This window comes from Rhopilema esculentum, chromosome 6 (assembly GCF_057945365.1).
Source record: "Rhopilema esculentum isolate cy_ngs chromosome 6, ASM5794536v1, whole genome shotgun sequence".
Taxonomy (NCBI): Eukaryota; Metazoa; Cnidaria; class Scyphozoa; order Rhizostomeae; family Rhizostomatidae; genus Rhopilema; species Rhopilema esculentum.
In genome coordinates this window covers 14,125,398-14,143,379 of record NC_142820.1, presented here as the reverse complement: position 1 = coordinate 14,143,379, position 17,982 = coordinate 14,125,398, and the positions used below count along the sequence as shown (strand labels likewise).

The 17,982-nt window shown below is 37.9% G+C and overlaps 2 protein-coding genes across 6 annotated transcripts in view; one reads left to right on the top strand and one right to left on the bottom strand.

Moving 5' to 3' along the window:
* LOC135686323 (bridge-like lipid transfer protein family member 1) overlaps positions 1-13,565 on the top strand; it is a 48,401-nt gene extending 34,836 nt beyond the window's left edge. For all 5 annotated transcript variants that reach the window (XM_089108754.1, XM_089108753.1, XM_089108756.1 and 2 more), the window contains 15 exons: positions 285-464; positions 873-932; positions 1,760-2,096; positions 2,249-2,941; positions 3,129-4,249; positions 4,529-4,697; positions 4,822-4,949; positions 5,136-5,276; positions 5,902-6,088; positions 6,209-6,366; positions 6,510-6,689; positions 6,992-7,327; positions 7,580-7,918; positions 8,961-9,449; positions 12,390-13,565. In XM_089108754.1, the coding sequence (XP_088964880.1) occupies positions 285-464; positions 873-932; positions 1,760-2,096; positions 2,249-2,941; positions 3,129-4,249; positions 4,529-4,697; positions 4,822-4,949; positions 5,136-5,276; positions 5,902-6,088; positions 6,209-6,366; positions 6,510-6,689; positions 6,992-7,327; positions 7,580-7,918; positions 8,961-9,449; positions 12,390-12,763 (4,892 nt within the window). In that variant the 3' untranslated portion in view covers positions 12,764-13,565. The remainder of the gene's footprint in view (positions 1-284; positions 465-872; positions 933-1,759; positions 2,097-2,248; positions 2,942-3,128; positions 4,250-4,528; positions 4,698-4,821; positions 4,950-5,135; positions 5,277-5,901; positions 6,089-6,208; positions 6,367-6,509; positions 6,690-6,991; positions 7,328-7,579; positions 7,919-8,960; positions 9,450-12,389) is intronic.
* A 363-nt stretch (positions 13,566-13,928) lies between these two features.
* LOC135685958 (vacuolar ATPase assembly integral membrane protein VMA21) lies at positions 13,929-17,940 on the bottom strand. The gene is made up of 3 exons (XM_089108760.1): positions 17,784-17,940; positions 14,809-14,912; positions 13,929-14,131 (listed from the first exon to the last, which is right to left on the bottom strand). Exons 1-3 carry the CDS (start codon positions 17,825-17,827, stop codon positions 13,995-13,997), a joined length of 285 nt encoding a protein of 94 aa, XP_088964886.1. The 5' UTR covers positions 17,828-17,940; the 3' UTR covers positions 13,929-13,994.
* Positions 17,941-17,982: the final 42 nt, after the last annotated feature.

The window sequence follows — 17,982 nt, the reverse complement described above, 5'->3', positions numbered from 1 at the left end:
AATTCGTATTGTAAGTCATTTCAAATCAAGAGTCAATGATGCTCTGCTTTCAGTAGTTTTTGGTATCCGTAGTTATCCATTTTTGCAACCGAATTTAGTTAGCCTTTTTTCTTTTTCTTTGGCCTCGTGATTAAAGAATGCCAGTTTTTATTTATGAAATTGCCTTCAATTTCTGAATTCACTGAAGTGCTTTGTTCATTTGTCGCCTTGCTGCTTTCGTTTGTTTTTAATCTTGTTTTGATGACTTCTAGTGTATTAAGTACCGTCAATTTGTGGCATTTCAGATACCGAATTAACTGGCTCTGCATTAGTTGTAACAGTGGAGGAGACTTCGATTATGTGCTGCAGTAGTGGGTCATTCGTGAGTCAAGGCTTGTTCCGCAACTTTTGCTTGAGGTTTGCCAGTGATTTCGACAATAAAGCCGAGGAATGGACCTTTCCACGAGAACATGGCGAAAACACTTGTACGAAGTGTAGCTTAAACATTTATTTACAATTTCTTTCTTATCTCTTGATAAATTTTATACCATCGCTCAGCCTGTTTCAATCTTTCTACATTTTTATGCTTTCTAAATTGTGACACTTAATAGTTTCTACATTGTAACACTGTTTTCATGTTGAAAGTTAAATTTTTAAGAAGCGGTAATCCGGAGAATTTTTTGTAATCCGGAGAATTTTTTTGTAATCCGGAGAACTTTTTTTTAATCCGGAGAATCTTGAAGCATCAATTCTGAAACGTGTCTGAAGCGTGTCTGAAGCTTGTCTGAAGCGTGTTTCTATAAAAAGCTTGAGATTTTTCTTATTTAGGAACTTGTGTGAAGTTTCAATCAGTATTTCACATGTTACCCTAACTTTTGTTTAAATTCATGTAGGTTCGATTCCGGAAGGAACATATTCTTTGTGCTCTAGAACTGAAACAGAGATACAGTCAGGTTTGTAAAAAAATATGTTTTATGTTATTTGTGTTAAACGAAGCAGCAATAAACAATCTTTATTTAGGAGACGATATGAGAAAAGTGTGAATAGAGCATGCGCAGATAAGACAGTTTTCCCGTCAAATTGAAGCTCAGAATTCTTTTTCTGCGTTGTCGAAGCTGAAAGCGCTCGATTATTTATTTGGCCAGCTTTCATTTACAGTAGAGTTTTTCATTTCCCATCAATTCAGAATGCAGAATTGTTTACAGAGGCCAACGATTTTCCAAGACTGAAAATTTGCCGTTGATCGTTACCTGTTCTTGTATCCGTTTTTGACACTGAGCACAAAACTCGTGTTTGCCTTTATCCATTAGCTCTAGGTTTTGGTACAGCATAATAGTATTGTTACTAAAACATTAGTGCTGAAATGAAAGGAATCTATTTATCGACTTTTGAATCTTTGCAAATACATTTTTCTTGTTAAAATGATTCTAAACAAAACAGGACAGGCTAGGTTGTTGTTGTCATCAACTAATCTCAATTGGGAGGGCAAATATTGCGAGAAACTTATTTTACCTGCAAAAGAGTGATCCAGGTGGCAATAATTTTCATTTTCGCAGCGGTCAAACTTAGCTCCAAGTAACCAAACTTTAGCGAAAACGCTGAATTCGTAGGAGAGCAAAATACTTCAAAACTACTGCCAAGATCAATTTATTCTTAACATAGGACTAAATTTTCAAAAAATGTAAGCTCTTGACATCTATATAGCTGAATATATAAATGGCAGTGCTTTAGACTGAAAAAATAAATTAGGATATGACACAAAATGTATTTGATATTGTAGAAATGCCACAGGCTGACAAATGGTTGATGTGTATTTTCTGGAAGATGCGCGGTATTGACATGCACTTCTACTCAAACATCGGCAAATGGCTGTCCTCCCTTAGCAATGCCTTGACTTCATTTGCCGGCGATGTTGATGTTGCTGATCTTTCGTCAGTCGCAGATGCCGAAGATGACGTTTCTGATGCATTTGAGCCAGCTGATGAAGACGAATATGACGTCACTGATGGGCGTCTGCAGAGGTTTGAGCAGCTTAAAGATAAATCATCAAATGAAAGCCAATATGATTTACTAGAGAAGCAGTTGTGGAGACAAACAAAGAGAGTCAACGAATTAAGGTAAGGTCAGAAAACCCTAAAAAACTAACAAACACATAAGGATAACGATGGTGGCCAATAATTGTTCTACTAATGTAAAATTTTCTTTTCATGTAGAAACCAAAATCTACAAGAATTATTTGCAGCTATATGATTTTGCCGTTTTCATTTAGGCAAACATGTGCTCCAGAAGAGCAAATAAGTCGAGAGGTGCGGATTTTGCAAGATGTTGAAGCTGCCATTTCGCAAGAATTTTTCAAGGATGTCCGAAAGCGATTCAGGCGCCAGACCAGAAAGCCATCAGGATCATATATGCAAAGACTGCAGTCTCCTGCATTTCTCAGAGACACTGAGTTATCAGATACTTTGAGCCCAAAGAGGACATTTCATAGAAGACACAGCAGTGTAGAAAGATACTTAGAAACGAGAGAGCTGGACCTCCTTCCTAAAAGAAATCGTCAGTTGCAGGGCGAGGACAGCCCAAGACACATTTTTGATGGGGATGCTGTTGACGGTGGGTTTTTAAAGGTTGCCGATTTCAGAAGTCATCCTGACTTGTCTGACCATGAGATGGACGCACTTTACGATCTGGACCCGGGAGAGGATGACGACAGACGGGTTCATAAAGTCAAGTCAGTAAAGAAAACACTGGTAAAGAAGAAGGAGAAAAAAAATCTGCTTTCCCCCGGGCCGGCAAAGGTTACGTTTAGTGATAGCACATACGATGTCCGTTCTACGTCATCACAGCGACAGGGCTTTTCAAATATGCTTGATTTTCAGCTAGATGTTGTCGTTGATATCGACAGTGGCAAGTGCGTTCTGCATAACGACAACAACAAAGATGACGATGAAGAAGTCCACATGAGGTACCTTTTTGCTGGTTTTTTGCTTGTCCACGCTGTAGGATATGAAGAGGATCCATTCTTTGCAGGAGAACTAACTTCTGTTTTTTCTAATACTTAAAATGGTTAAATTTAGTCTATTTTCGGATTTTTCATTTTTTGTTAATTTAATAGATTTCTTTGCTTATCTTTATTCCAATTTGGATTTCAGAGAGAACCTAAGCCGAGGTGATTTGCGAAAGACATCCGAACCTATGCATCCTCAGTTCGGAAATCAGTACAAAAAAGATCGCTTTTCTCTGGGAGACTTAGGACAACGTGGTTTCCCCAAGCGATCAAGAACAAGCCTTTTCAACCAATCACAGAATGCCCACGCCGCCGAAGACACAGTCCTCTTAATTCCTGCAGTCAGTGTCCGGGTACATTATCAGTCAAAGACAACTGCCGAAAGGTTTCCCAGAACTGGCTCATTTTCGACCAGCGAAGCTTCGGACATTGCAGACAATGTCTCCAGTTCATCAAGTAGTTGGAGAAGTGGCTCAAAGTCAGCGGGATTACATGCTTGGCTCAATATTCAGCAACTTCCCAGGGAGATGATTCTGTTACCATCTTTGCTGGACTTTGTTGACAACGCTCTTGCTCCTATTTCACTGCAGTATCAAAATAACGACGAACTCGACAGAAACGACTCGGATTCGCTGTCGTCAGAAGAGGCTGGCAACGGCAATGGTTCCATGCTTTCATCCTCAACGTCGGACCACTCCTCTTTCCCAGTCGATGTGGTTGTTTTTATCAACGTGCAACCTTCCGACATTCGGTTTAGCTGTTTGCCAATATCAAAAGTCGAATGTCTGTTAAGAATACCGTCTTTGGACTTTGTGATCTCGTCAACATCAACTCCATATAACTTCAATAACACTAAGTCACCGCAGGCCTCTGCAACAAAGAAGGCCAGGTCCCAGATGGGAAACCAAAAAAGCAAGAATGTCTCTTTTAGCCAAGAAACAACTGAGGCGGATGTTGGAGGTTTTTGTGTAACTGCATGCCTCTCAAGGTTTTCCTTTTGTATTTTCCATCCTTATGGAAAACAGTATGGGAGTACATCAGAAAGAAGTTTTGTAGAAAGCGGGATGTTCCCAGGGAGACGAAAGAAACGCGGCCCCGTTCCACAGCCAATATCAGGAAGAAAAGATTCACTTAGTTTGAACGTTGAATTCATTAAGTTCAATTTATTTCGCAAGAGAATCAAAGAATCGCAGTTTGTAGCAGCCAAAGGACGAAAATTTTCTTCATCCGATTCTACGGATTCCAAAACTGAAGTTCAAGTTTCAAGTATGTGTGTGTTTAAAATAGTTTTATGCATTTGAAGTCGAAAATTCTCGAAATTTTCCCCTTGTCTTTTCACAAACCACCTGATTTGGTTCAAGTAAAATCATTTTGCATAAAAATTTATCCCATCTGTCTGTGGGACTACACTAGGAATAAGTATACTTGTTTTTTGTTCTTTTTATGTTTGATTCTTTTTTAACGTCTACAAAGTATTCAGATTTTTGTTTTTTGAATAACGATCTTTTTAACAAAAACTGTTTTATCTGTTTTTATCCTTTGCAGTAACCTGTGACATAGGTTCAGCGGCTTTTAATTACGACATGCGCAGATTAAATGAGATACTGGATGTGCCAAAAGCCTGGTATAAGAGAGACCTCTATCGAAGGATGTTCCTGGGCAAGTCGGGAGTTTACGCAAGAGAAACAGCACATAAGTCCCAAAAGGCTGACAGGTCTCTCAAATTATTTCTTGTCTCAAGAATATTCTAATCTTGAATTGATTGTTGTATTACCATTCTTAGGCAAACTTCTTCAAGACTTTATGTGAATCTCTTTTATGTGTTGTTTTTTTATCAGCGAGTCAAGTCCGTTATCTTCAGTCACCAGCTCGGAAAGGAGCAAAAGGATGAATCCAATTAGCACAATTTCAACTGCAACTGAACTGATCACGCCAAGAAGACAGAAAAGTTTTAAGAAGGGGCAAGGTACTAATTTTACTTTCACTAAGTTTAAGGCAAAAACGTATCTGAAAAACTAACAAGTTAATTGGGCAAAGTGCTTTATTTTGATATGAAATTTTTTCCTCTCCTGCGTTTTATTTTCAAATTTCACATGAAGTGTTTTTTCGGATAACAAGTGATGTGATCACGTAATTTGTTCGCTCTTTCTAGGTCACCGTCGAACAATAAGTGGAGGCTCATTTCTCGGCAATATCATGGGATCTCCTACAGGACTGTTTCTACCTCGCGCCTCCGCAAGTGTTGGCTCTCGCTCTGAGTTCTTGCAGCGTTCCCTTGACATATCGGCTCGAGGTAGCTTCATACAACTAGTTTTTCATATCAAAATTGAAGGAAATCTGCTTTTCCTGTTCAGTTCTCTCATTTTGATCGTCCCAAGAGCCTTGCTTGGTTTTTTCTATCTTTCTATCTTTTTTGCCTTTGTTGAGCAATTATCCGAGTGCGCTACGCAATCATGATTTTAACTCGACTTTTGTATAATACATGTATGCTCAGTGGCGGCTGGCACGAAAACAAGATGGTACTAGACTGGTACCACTAGTACCGCTGCAAGCCGCCACTGTATATGCTACTTTTTGTGTATATTTATTTACATGTTGAATGTGGTTGATTGACATGTTTACACACTTAAAAAGGTATACCGTATCCTTGAACTTCTAAGTATAACACGCTATTAACTAACCTTGCCTCTACTTTTTAAGTGAAAGAAGTTGCAATATTGTCGCATTTGAATATATGCTAAAGACGTTCAAAATGTAAATATGAAGCTTTCAATTGCTTTACTGAATATTGCCAACAAAAGGCCCCTATCAGTTTGGGTTATGAAACTTGATTAAAATGTTGCAAGGAACTTTTTCTATAACAAAGTGCTACTTTTCCCTGTGAACATTTTCTCATCAAATTGCTCTAACATTTGTAGATCCTCTGGGGAATTCATTGCAAGTGCCTAGTGACATCAACATGACACCGGATGCACTTAGTGACCAGGCCACATCACCATCAAAATTGGAGGAGATTTCCGAATGGAAAAGCAAAGTCTTATTTGCTCTGAATCTATCGCGACTGGACGTGTCTACTAATATGGGGAATGTCATGGGACAGTCCGTGTAAGTATTCATGTAATCTGGAAGGTATGTCGAAAAGAATAGCCCTCTAGATCAAGTTAAAAAAGAACTTCACCTTGCCAGCTCCATCGTATAAACTATGTTTCTATTTTATCTTTTCAGATGGAGTACTACTGACCTGCAGGCCAAAAGTTGTATGCTCTACAATAACACTGGCATAAAACAAACCAATCTGTTAATCACAGTTCGCCAAGGTTCGTTCGACGCCCAAGGAGGAATTGTAGGTGGTTATATTGACGTGAGCCACATATCTGCAAGAGGTAACTTCATTAAATTGGCTATCAATCTCCACAGCTAACAGTATCTAAACCTTTATTAATTCAGTTTCCATTAACCCAACTCTTCAAAAAGTTCTATTTTCTTGTTTGCAATATGAAGTTTTCATGTTCAATTTATTTTAAAGGGAACTTTGAAGAGAATTTCGGTGAAAACCCGTCACATTTAGCAAGCGTGTCACTGAAAGGAGCTGAAACAAGGCTAGATTACATGGGCTCTTGTATCCTGATGGCTACCCTCGCTGGTTTCAAATGCAATTTAGAAGACATATGGCAGCTACCAAAAGTTAATGAAGAAGAATTGCAAGGTATCTTCAAATCGCCAACTGAAACTCAACTTTCGTAGTTGACAAATATGTTTAAGATTTTGGGAAAAAAAATTTCACACTCATTCATGTAAATCTAGCAAGCAACCCTAAGGGGTCAGGCAGGGGTGCAAGTGAGACCACCCTTGGTTTTTTTTATTTATGTAGTTCTTGCATTAATCCCCGGGTGACATTATCTTTTTTGTATCACGCATCTTTTTTGTATTGATAGAATCGGTAAATAAGTCGTTACACTCTGGTTACATACGTTTTTCAATAGTGATAGAAGTTGCCTTTCATCTCAGGTGACGAAGATAATTTTTTCGTGTACGCCGATACAGCTATTGGTCAATCAAACAGGCCAACATCAGAGGTTAAAGTTTGTGGACAATTAGGGTGGGACGAGCTGCAAATCGTAATGTCGAGATCAACAACACCAGATTTTATCAAGATGCTGGGAAAACTACAGGAGTTTTTCAATCAGCAACAGCGAAGCGGAATGCATGCATTTGCCTCTGCACCTCCGCTGAAATCTACTGCAAGCCTTCCGCTTACAAGATCAAGTTACGCATTTGCGCAGAAAAGAGAGCGTGGAGCTGAGGACAAACAAGATGGCTCTAGTGGAGAATCAACGCAAGATGGTAAGGGAACATGTTCTTTTATTTCATTTGCGACATTGACACTTCTTTCAGTTTATTTGAACTCAGGTGTTCATTGGATATATCTGATAAATGGCAAGCTCACGTATACTTTCTTTGATTTTTATGAAATATCTTGATGCCCCCAGTGATTCCCGTGCAGTGATTCTCTTCCAATGAAAACAATTTATTTTGCGTTTACTCTGCTATTTTGTCCTTACCGACATTTTTTATAGCTATAATCGACAATTTCAGGTTTGAAATATCAGCATTGGGTTGAAATTATGAACGCACTGCCTGGTCTTCAGCTTGTCAATGTATCCAGCATATTTCCAGATAAAAACTTGCTCATCGGAGGAAGCCTCACCCTGAAGTCAGACTCCCTTTTGCTCACATGCTTTCATGGCTCAAATTTTCGGGCACAGACTTGGGCGCTGTTCTCCATAAATGAGCCTATTGTCAAATACTCATCGGAAATGCATTGCATTGAAAAAAGCTGTCAGGTTGAGCGAGCCTTCTCCGTGCAGAGGATTTCAATACAGCTTGGCAACGACGGTCATGATGGTCCAGCAACTGAAAGAATGGGGGAAAGAGGTTAGTGCTGTATAATATCTTGTCTGTTACTTGTCATCATAATCATCTCTTCTTTTTCTTTATCTCCTTTCTCTTCTTTTTTTGCATTCTTTGCTTTTTCATTTTTCTTCTTCTTCTTTTTCTTCTCCTCCTTCTTCTTCTTCTTCTTCTTTTTCTTCATCTTCCTTCTTCTTCTACTTCTTCCTTCTTCTTCTTCTTCTTCCTTCTTCTTCTTCTTCTTCCTTCTTCCCTTCTTTTTGCTCTGTTTCATTTTTTCTTCTTCTTCCTCTTTTTCGTTTTCTTTCTCTACTGTAACTTGGCATCTACTTCTGGATTCTCTCTCTTTTTCGTTTTCTTCTTTTCTTTTTTCTTATTATGTCATGTGTAGAGTCAGACTTTTCCCTCAATTCTCAAAAGCGTCGTTTTTTGCCCATTGTCTCCATAGACTCCTTAATACATTTTGAACATTTCATTCTGTAGACCGGGCATTTAGAGAGAGACAAAACCATGTTACATCAACAAAACTTTATTTCTATCCATAAAAAAATACTCCTCTTCTCATTGGCCCATGTTCTAATCTCTTCTACAATTCTAATCACATTGCTGTCATGTTGTCAATCAATGAAGTTGTGTGTTTTGTACGTCGAAAATCAACAAAATTTGATGCAATAAAATAACGAACTTTTTCAAAAAATGGATATTTGGTACGAAGTTTAGAGCACAACTCTTTAATTAAACACTCATTCACTCATTTGTCGCTTTTATAACTCTTTTTTGACCTGATGAAGAGTAATGCTCGAAACGCCGTACCAAATATTAATTTCTTGTACAAAATCGTTATTTTATTGCATCAAATGCTGTCATGTTGCGTTTGAATTTGCTGCGCATGCCGCTACGCAGTGCCATTATATGCAGCTTAAAATGCATCAAAACCAGTAGAAAGATAGTACCTAACCTAAGAAAAAGCACAATGGCAAAGGATGTCTCCTCTGCGTTTCCAGCTCAATGTTAATTGTTCATTTGATTCATAGTTTCTCACTTTTTGCTTCCATACTTTTTCTAGTATACATGGCTACCATACGCAAGGTTTCTCGTGGCAGAAGAAACCCTCCGTCCTTAGGCGCATCAGTAGCTGATTGGCTGGAATACGTCACGTCAACCAGCGAGCAAACGTCTTCATCTGAATCATCAAGCTTTGTTGGCAGATTGACAACCAAACCATCTGCAGCTAAGAGAGTCTCTTTTGCCCCGAAAGTAAAGTACGAGAATGACTCGGAAATCATATTTGGCATGCCATGCTTTCAACTTTCGTTGACAAATGAGCATGATCAACCAATGACTAGCAGAATTGCCAAGGTTCTTTGCAACAACAGCCCAGCGTCATTGAGTCCCTGGCTGTCAACAGTACCCAGCCCTCATGTGGTTGATTCGAGTCTCACTTCTTACTTCCGCGACAGTCTCAGTGTAACGATGGATGTGAGCTTGCTTTTCTTCCTCCATGACCTCATTCTTACGTACTTTAAAGAAAAAGATGCGGTCGCTGTAGTATCATGTAAGTACCCATGTTTCAACTTTGTATAGCATCTTAATGGAGCCACGGTTTAACCACAATTTGCGTTTCCAGAATCGTAGCACCCAGTGTGGTTAAAACTGCACACGCTGTATTTATCAAAACCCGCCTATTTCTTGTATAGATCGACCACGAGTACGAGGTTGAATTACGTAGTGATCAGCTGATTCAAAAACAACTCAAGGTCACGTTTCACGGGGTTGTGCTACAGTGGCGAGCTGGCAGGGGGTAGGGGGGGGCAAAATCGCCCCCCTGCCCATCAAATATCAGGGGCACCAAAATGAATAGCTAACAAGCGAGGAAGATTTACATAAAAGAACCCAACAAATAATAAAGGCGAAAAAAACAAGAATCACCTTGCAATATGCCATCTCTTCTTTCTTACTAACTTTGATTTGCTTATAAACGATCGCCAAACACCATCTCAAGATCGTTGCACAAGTAGATACCAGGGATGTACCAAGGTAGGAGGTGTTTTTGAGGAACCCGCCAATAATGTTGGGCTTGGCGGTAAATGTCCAGATTAGGCGCCATTTCATAAAATTATTGGGAAGGCGCAAGGCGTTTTGATTTACTGAAATAATGAGAAATGCTAGGAAAAAAAGCTAAGAGATTATGTCAAGAAAATCTATTAAAACCATCAAATAGCTATCAGCCTGTAGATACTCATTTAAGAGAAAGCTTGAATTATTAAAAAATTACTCCAAAAAGTGCGTTTTCCAGCAAACTGGAAGCATATTAATTCGAAGGTTTTCGTTTCCTTCAGAGGCATAAGAGTACGGGCCGAGGGGGGGGGGGGCTAGGGGGCGGCAGGACTTCTGAATCGTAGGGTAATAATGCAGCAATGCTTGTCCAGAAGATGTTTCGAAGGTTTGCATCAAGTACTGCCTTTCCTGTATTAAACAACATTGCTAGCAACGATTCCAGCAACATCTTGCTCAGCTGAAAGATCATTCAGTGGCCTTCGACGGCTGAAAACATATCTCAGATCAACCATGGGCCAAGAAAGGCTGAGCAATTTAGCACTACTTAGCATCGAGAGGAAATTTTCAAACGAAGTTTTGAAAAGTGACATGAATGCGATGATTGATATATTTGGACATAGAAAGGGTCGGGACCCACATTTTTTTACTGAAGTCGAATTCAAGAGTTAATAGTAGTATTTTAAGTGATATTACATAAAATATTGGAAAATATTATACATTGCTGCCCTTATCTATGAGAAACTTGGATCAAACTTTTAGATCTGAACAGTAGACATTATAGAAGAATCGATAAGGATAACATGTCCCCCCAAACATGTCTCTGATTGGTTTGCTCAACTCTCAACTGACTATTTTTAACTTCAGATATTTCGGTGAAAAAGAACTCGTAATGTAAATATTCCTATGTCAAGTTCCTTATCACCAACAGGCTCATAAATATATGCATGCCTCTGTACTCGGGCAAAAATCCTACCGCCCCCCCCCCCCCCCCCTGTAAAAATTCCGCCGTACGCTTATGCTCAGCGGCAACCTATGGTGCCGCCTCAGACAGTATATTAATATCTTGGGCTTGTTCCGATCTATAGATCTAACTAAAGGGTTCGAAGGTCTGATATTATAATACAGCTAAAGAATTTCAGCTAATTTTGTTAAATCAGGCAAATTCGTAGTAAACCCAAACAAGGCCTGCCTCAAACGGCCTTTGGACCATATTTTGAAGAAAGCTTTTGGGTATTGTCCAGGATCTTCCATGGGTCTAGGGCGATGTTGGTTATTTGGATGAATTTTCCGAAAATCTCTAGAACGTCTTTTTTGCATTTTTTTGCCGCTAACCATGGTGGCGGCCTTCACAAAACTCCTAAACAAGTTTGCCCCGTCTTTCTACCCCTAACCTCCATCAATAATGACGTCCTTAATTATCATTGTTGTGCAGTTTGATAACACACAAAAATACTCTTAGGTTTTACAAAGAATAACATGCTCATTTTGAAAGTTCTCTTTCACGTCCTGTGAGTGATTGACTACCCCCTCTCCCTCATTTGAAGGTCTTTCGGTACGGCCACAGATAACTAGATATAGATCGGCGTGCTTCCGAACTCTTGTACTTCACTCCATATTTCTGAGACTTTGAAAGAAAGAAAGACTTTGAAGATATCACAATAAGGGGCGCCATTTTCCCCTTTGCCCCCCCCCCCCTTGCGATCTCTTCCCCAGCCCGCCACTGTTGTGCTATGCATCTTTTGTGAGAGGGACGCTAGATAAAGGACGTCCGCGCTGCTGTGCACATGGGCCTCGCTTTTACCCTGCCGGTCGACCTCTGATTTTCTTTACTTCAATAAGTATCTTTTTACTTCATTGGTGCTCATAAACTTCAAAAAATCATAATGCCCGTGTAATGACGAAAATAAAACCATGCTACATGTTTGAGTCAAATGGCAAAAGTATGGGAAAATAAGACAAACTAGCATGTAAGCAAGTTGCTGGGCCTGCGGTAAGGAATACGGGCTGTCTACAGAACACGTCTGAGCATGATTCAGATGTTCAGATGACCAGGGTCGCGATAATGCAGTCAATTTGCTACTGAAAATCAGTCGGCTTTTTCTTCCCTGGTGGATTTTGGCAGCAACTAGATTAATCTTATTTGGTAATTTAATGTCTTATTTGGTAATTTGGTTCAAATGTCAATATGTTTGTATGTTAATTAAGCTTCCCATCCGTCCTCAGATGCTCAATTTTCGGGAATACCGTTGCTACTTTGAAATCCTTTCAAATTAAACCTTGCCTTCCGATATATGTTATTTGTGACCTAGGCGATCAATGCCCTCTCCAATTCAAATTTAAACTCTCCTCCAATCCAAATAACTGGTATCAATGAAAGAAGTTTTCAGACAGATATAATTGGCTAACTTTTTCTTTTATTGACTTTCCAACCCCTTAGCACAAAGTGGACGACCTTACAGAGGAGGCAAAACTGTTGAACCAAAACAGGAAAATGTAAAAATCGACGCAAAGGATGGAAAGGATGGGAAGACTCAAGTAGAGACACAGGCCAAGAAAGAGAAGTATCGCCAGTTTCGAAGCAAAGCGTGGAAACTAGAGCCGGGCATACGTTTGCTTGGGTGGGCAGGTACACGGGTCGACCCTGTCAATATTGACTGGGTGCTTGAAAAACTCGGCTTCAGCCACGCTTCATTGACGATTCCGAAATGGATTCAACGGGGAGCTATGGATCCTATGGATCTTGCTCTCTCCTTCTTGGTAAAGCAATTGCTTGCTGAGATGTACGTAAAGAACGATGATTTAAAGCAGTAGAAGGTTGCAGATTCTGGATCAGATTACCATCCGATTCTGGTTCTGATATAGAGACATTTGTTGATAACAAACTCGCCGTAAAATTTATGTCTTGATTAAAATTGTTTAAATATTTGGCCATATTGCCAGAAAACAAAAGTTTCATTATGATTTTGCCATCAAAACTTTAGAAAACCTAGCCCGTTTTTAGTGGAACCACTTGTATTATAGAAAGCCAATATCACTCATCGCACTTAGTCCTTAAAAGAACAAATTATGTAAAACTAATAGGCCCTCTCTGAAATATGAGAAAGTAAGGTTGGAAATAATGACAGAACATCAAAAAATTGCTATAACAGCCCCAGTTTCAACCAACCATTGATACAGAGGAGACTCGACCGTTTTGCCCCCTCTCCTCCCCTCCCCTCCCTCACTCACAACATATTTTGGATATTTTTGTGCATTTACAGTTACACGTTTGAAATGATGCCTTTTTCACACTAATTTTCCATTTTAATGGAAAAGTGTGACATTTCCTTGGCATTTTGAATCGATGAGACTTATACGTGCCATGTCCAAAAATTTTAAATATTTCTTATTTTGTTGTACTTTTTCTTCAACTGGCGATTTTATTATGCAGGGCCACTATGTGAGTTTAACATATTATTGAATTTTTCTTGTAATTTGATAAAGTAAAAATGTATACATAATTAATTATAAAAATAGAATCGAAGTATGTATAGATTTAGAACATAATAACAGTGTGTGTATTTCATTAGCATTACCAGAATTTAATGAATTTGTCTATGCTGGATGTCTACAATGAACTTGGTTTTTATCCTTGCTGTTTGACATGATTAATTCACAGAGTTATTCAGCATTGAATGTTCAACTATTTAACTTCAGTGCCTCCAGCTACTGACATTTTGGTGAAACCAACTTTCTCCTTTGAATCTTTTAAATCCCTTCTAATTTTGACAATATAATAATCGCAAATAAACTGTGCACCTGCTGTGGCAACCTACCAAAGATTTTAATGCTATACAGCAAATTAAAGGGGAAAACTTCAGTCATGCTACACCATAAATTAAGCTAAATGTTATTTTCAACCCACCTAAAAAAATACAAGGAAAGCAATATCGTTTCATGATATATGAGGTATTTGGTTTCTAACAGGGACCATCAATTCATTTTACCTTTTATATAAAGCAGTATTTATTTCTATTTAATCAAATATACTATGAAAATAGGCTTAGTCCCTTTTAGTAGGCCTTCTATCTTCATTATCCTCCTTCACAGCCATCCAAATATACCAGCCAATTATAACATGAACAATAACTACTGTGCCTATGGCTGCATTGACAGCTCCATTTTCATATCCAAGAACCCCTAAAAACAAAAAATAGCTCTATTTTGTATCTTGATGCCATTTTAGCGAGTTCTGAAATAGTTATATAACAGCAAGTGATCAGGTTATTCTCTGGAAATAAACAAACAACTTCTTTCACTTATAAGAGTACCCCTCTATTTAGTTTTCATACTTCGACAATTTTCCAGTCCAGCCAAACTAATCAAACATCTACAAAAAGGTTTGAATTTTGATAAAACTTAAACAAAGCGTTTTTAAAAATAGAGAATCAAAAGACTTGATTCAGAGAAAGGAATTGTCAATTCTCAACAGAAAAAGTTTGCCAGGAAGGAACTCTTCTAATCTAAAATTAGAATGGGTTAGTAATATCTCATAAAAAGTGCCTCAAAAGTAAAATTTTCGAACAAGTTTTATGAATTTTCAGTTCACTTGCTTGGGCTTTCATTTATCATAACAAAATAAAATTATTAGACAAGTATTGACATGAACAAATTAACTAAGAACAATTTTTTTACACAACAAAGAATTGGTATCAGCCTGAGAAAAAGGGAAGATAGGGCATAAGCCTATTTTTCAAGTACAATTAGGGTTTGTCCAATGTTTTTGCTACTATCTCTGCCACTGGCTTCAAGCAACAACTTAAAGCCTATAAATTTACAAAACATGAAAAGAAAAAAACAGTACATAAATGACTTACCTTCAAAAAGCCATGATTTCATAGCAAAGTAAGAGATAATTGGCACAATGAACATTACACAAGTGAACAGCAGCAGAACCTTCAAAATACCAAGTTCTTTATTTCTAGAGAAAAATTAATTCAATTTAACGAATTGAATTCCCCTCCGTATCAAGGTGCATGGGAGCTGCACAAAACCATTACATAAAAAGGTTCTATTTGGTAACTTGCAAATCATTCTGTGCCCAATGGATAAGGTGCTATTACACTTCCCAGATTGACTAAATAAGCTTTGCATAGAAAGCTCAGTAAGCGCTTCCCCATTTCTTGGTCAACCAAGAAAAAAATTCCAAAAATACTCAGCCATTTCTCAACCGATTTCATCAGCTACTTGAGGGTAACTGTATCATCTGCAGTCCCTCATTAGAAATATTGGGCCAAGTGCAATGAAATGCATTTGTAAATGAATTCAGAGATTCTGTGATATGTTCAAAACACAGTTATGACTTTCAAAACACAGTTACGATTTCAACAAAAACTAGGGCATTTAAGGAAGGGGTTTCTTTTTAATAGGGTTTGAAGATACCAGAGTCAGGACATGGATTGTGATCTTGAGAAACGTTTTTTGAAGAATTGCTGAATGTTTGGTAGTCTCTACCCTGGACATTTTGGTCCATGGGTCCATTTTGGGGCAGATCCTACATAAAAACCTGTCTGAGATCCACATTAAGGCTGGGGTTTTTCAGATTATGAGATTGATGGTTTATTATCGTGCCTAAGACAACATAATTATTTACATTTATACATTTTGGTACCATGGGGGAGAGAAGGGGTACTTTCCACTCACTAAATCTATATTTTAGAATTCTTTCTGACAATAACAGTGCCTTTGAAAATTTTTGTGATTCCCTACTCTTCTTAATGCCTTTTGCTTGTCTTTGGTTTATTTTACAGCAAATTACCTTAACAAAGGATTACATGGTTTTTATGAACATTAGAATCAATTAAAATTAACAAATCTGGGGGCTCTTGTTTAATAAAACTGTTCTTGTTTGAAAAGATTTTATCAAAAACTGTTGACCAACTCCATGTTCTATTAGGAACCTGAGAGGCATCAAATAACCAGGGCCCTAGCGAAGTGGTGGTGAAAGGGGCCAATTCCCCAGGATTTCAAGGCCCCATGGGGTTTCATAAAGTAATGAATTCAATTTTTAAGAATGGAAATAATCAAACATAACAGTATGCCCAAGAATAGTGAAATGTTTTAAAAAATTGGAAGAAAATGGCTTCAAGAAATATTCTTGAATGTATTTTAAGTTAAACTAAAAGCCGTGATTGCAAAATTTTTCTGCTCGCTTTGCTAGGAGAGAAGTCTCTTCTAGTGTCTTGCCCCAAGGCTTGCGATAACTATTAAATGCAAAACGATTTTCACTGTCTACAAGATATTTTAATGATATTCAATCTTTTTCCACGATTCTTGAGGTTGTCCTTGTTCTTTTTCAAAGAAGATATCAAACAAGCAGGATAATACTGTCTTATGCGGAAATCAAGCAATAAATGGCTAAAACTTGCTTAGCCAGTAAACGATTTACTGTACAAGGGCCTACAAGCAAGGCACACCAAAAAATTTGCATATCAGATTTGGGTAATTAGAAACACTTTAACAAAATTACAGAAAGTATACATGATTTGATTGATGGATAAAACATTTTTCGCTTTTCTTTTCATAGATCGCTTTTCTTTATTTTCTCTTTTCTTCTTTTTGTTATATGCAATAACCTTTAGCTTGTTAAAGTTTGCATTATTTGGTACCAAAAATGTGCAAACCTTCTTTGACAAGGCTAACTAATTAGCTGCGAGTTATACACTGGGGTCACAAAAGTATGGAAACGGTAGGTCAAAATGGCGGCTCACAGTGACCACGAGCCTAAGCCAACCAATTTCAAAATCAGAATTACAAGGCGAAGGGGCTTGGAAACGATAGGTCATGGCGGGAAATTGCATTCGCCATTCTTTCGACTTTCGGTTTTAGGAAAATTTAATGATTGGTTTGCTGTTTTGAGGGGGAAAATTCAGCAAAAACTTGAAGCATTGCTTCAAAACAATTCTGTAAAAGATTATCTGAGTATTCACGAAAAATGATCACGAAGTGTCACATTATTGAAAAAACGTGAACGAATAATGTTGAAATTCGAAGCAAACTGCTTGAAGCTTGTTTTTCATGAAAAATTTTAACTGAGATAGTGACGTTAGCAGTGCACTTTGATTTTAAAGTTTCAATACTGACACAAGGTGAGTTGCTCTACATTTGATGTTAGTGACTTGTTTATCTTAAATTCTGATTTACTCATTATCTAAGCATATGACAATCAAAAAATTAAAGCAAAATGTTCAATGTTTAGTCGGCTTTTAAAATTGATGATAAAAATCATCTACACCGAAAGCGTCTATGTTATTTAGCAAGAAAACTATTTTGCTCACTAAATGACAGCTTTAGAAATTGTTCAACTGATATCACTTTTAGTAACCTAACTAAAGCCTGATATCTCAGCCAAATGATCTTCTCGGTAATATATTTAAAGTCAGAACAAAGGCGCACGTATTAATTTTCAAGTTTAATTAAATTATCTTATGCTTATTAAGTTTCGTCTGTACTTTGAGGCAATTTTTTATGAATCCTTCGAAAATATTTTCCAGAAATTTTCTAAAGCGCCGGTCCAAAATGTTCCCCTAACTTTTCACCCGCAAGAAAGTATAGTAATCTTTCAAATTTATTTTGATTCAAAAGCCATTGGAATTTACCAAAAAATTTCGTGGCGAAAGCGTTCGTTACAACAACCCATTAGCGCTGAACTTCTGTTTTAAAAACCTGTCGGCTTAGGCCTTTGGCTTCTGTTAGCCGCCATTTAAGCACCGTTTCCATACTTTTGTGACCCCAGTGTATATTGAATTCCGCCAAAAAAAACAAGCTCAATAAAAAAATCCAATTATCTTACCCTAGCACTTGGCTACTATCTGACGTTTTCAGCGAAGTATCCATTTTTCTATAATGAACTGCGAGTCACCTAAACAATCAACAAACCTCGAACATAATAAATTTTCTATCCCTGACTTCAAACAAACAAACTTAGAAGTAATGATTCTTCACGTCCTTATTAATTTGCCTCCTTTCAAATATGCACCAACAAGAGGTCA

What these genes read in the sequence shown, in the direction of transcription:
- LOC135685958 (XM_089108760.1), bottom strand. Translation starts at nt 17,827, where the DNA reads ATGGATACTTCGCTGAAAACGTCAGATAGTAGCCAAGTGCTAGG. An exon ending in GATAGTAGCCAAGTGCTAGG is followed by an intron (nt 14,913 to 17,783) that starts GTAAGATAATTG and finishes ATTTTTCTCTAG; the next exon opens with AAATAAAGAACTTGGTATTT. An exon ending in GAAATCATGGCTTTTTGAAG is followed by an intron (nt 14,132 to 14,808) that starts GTAAGTCATTTA and finishes TTTTGTTTTTAG; the next exon opens with GGGTTCTTGGATATGAAAAT.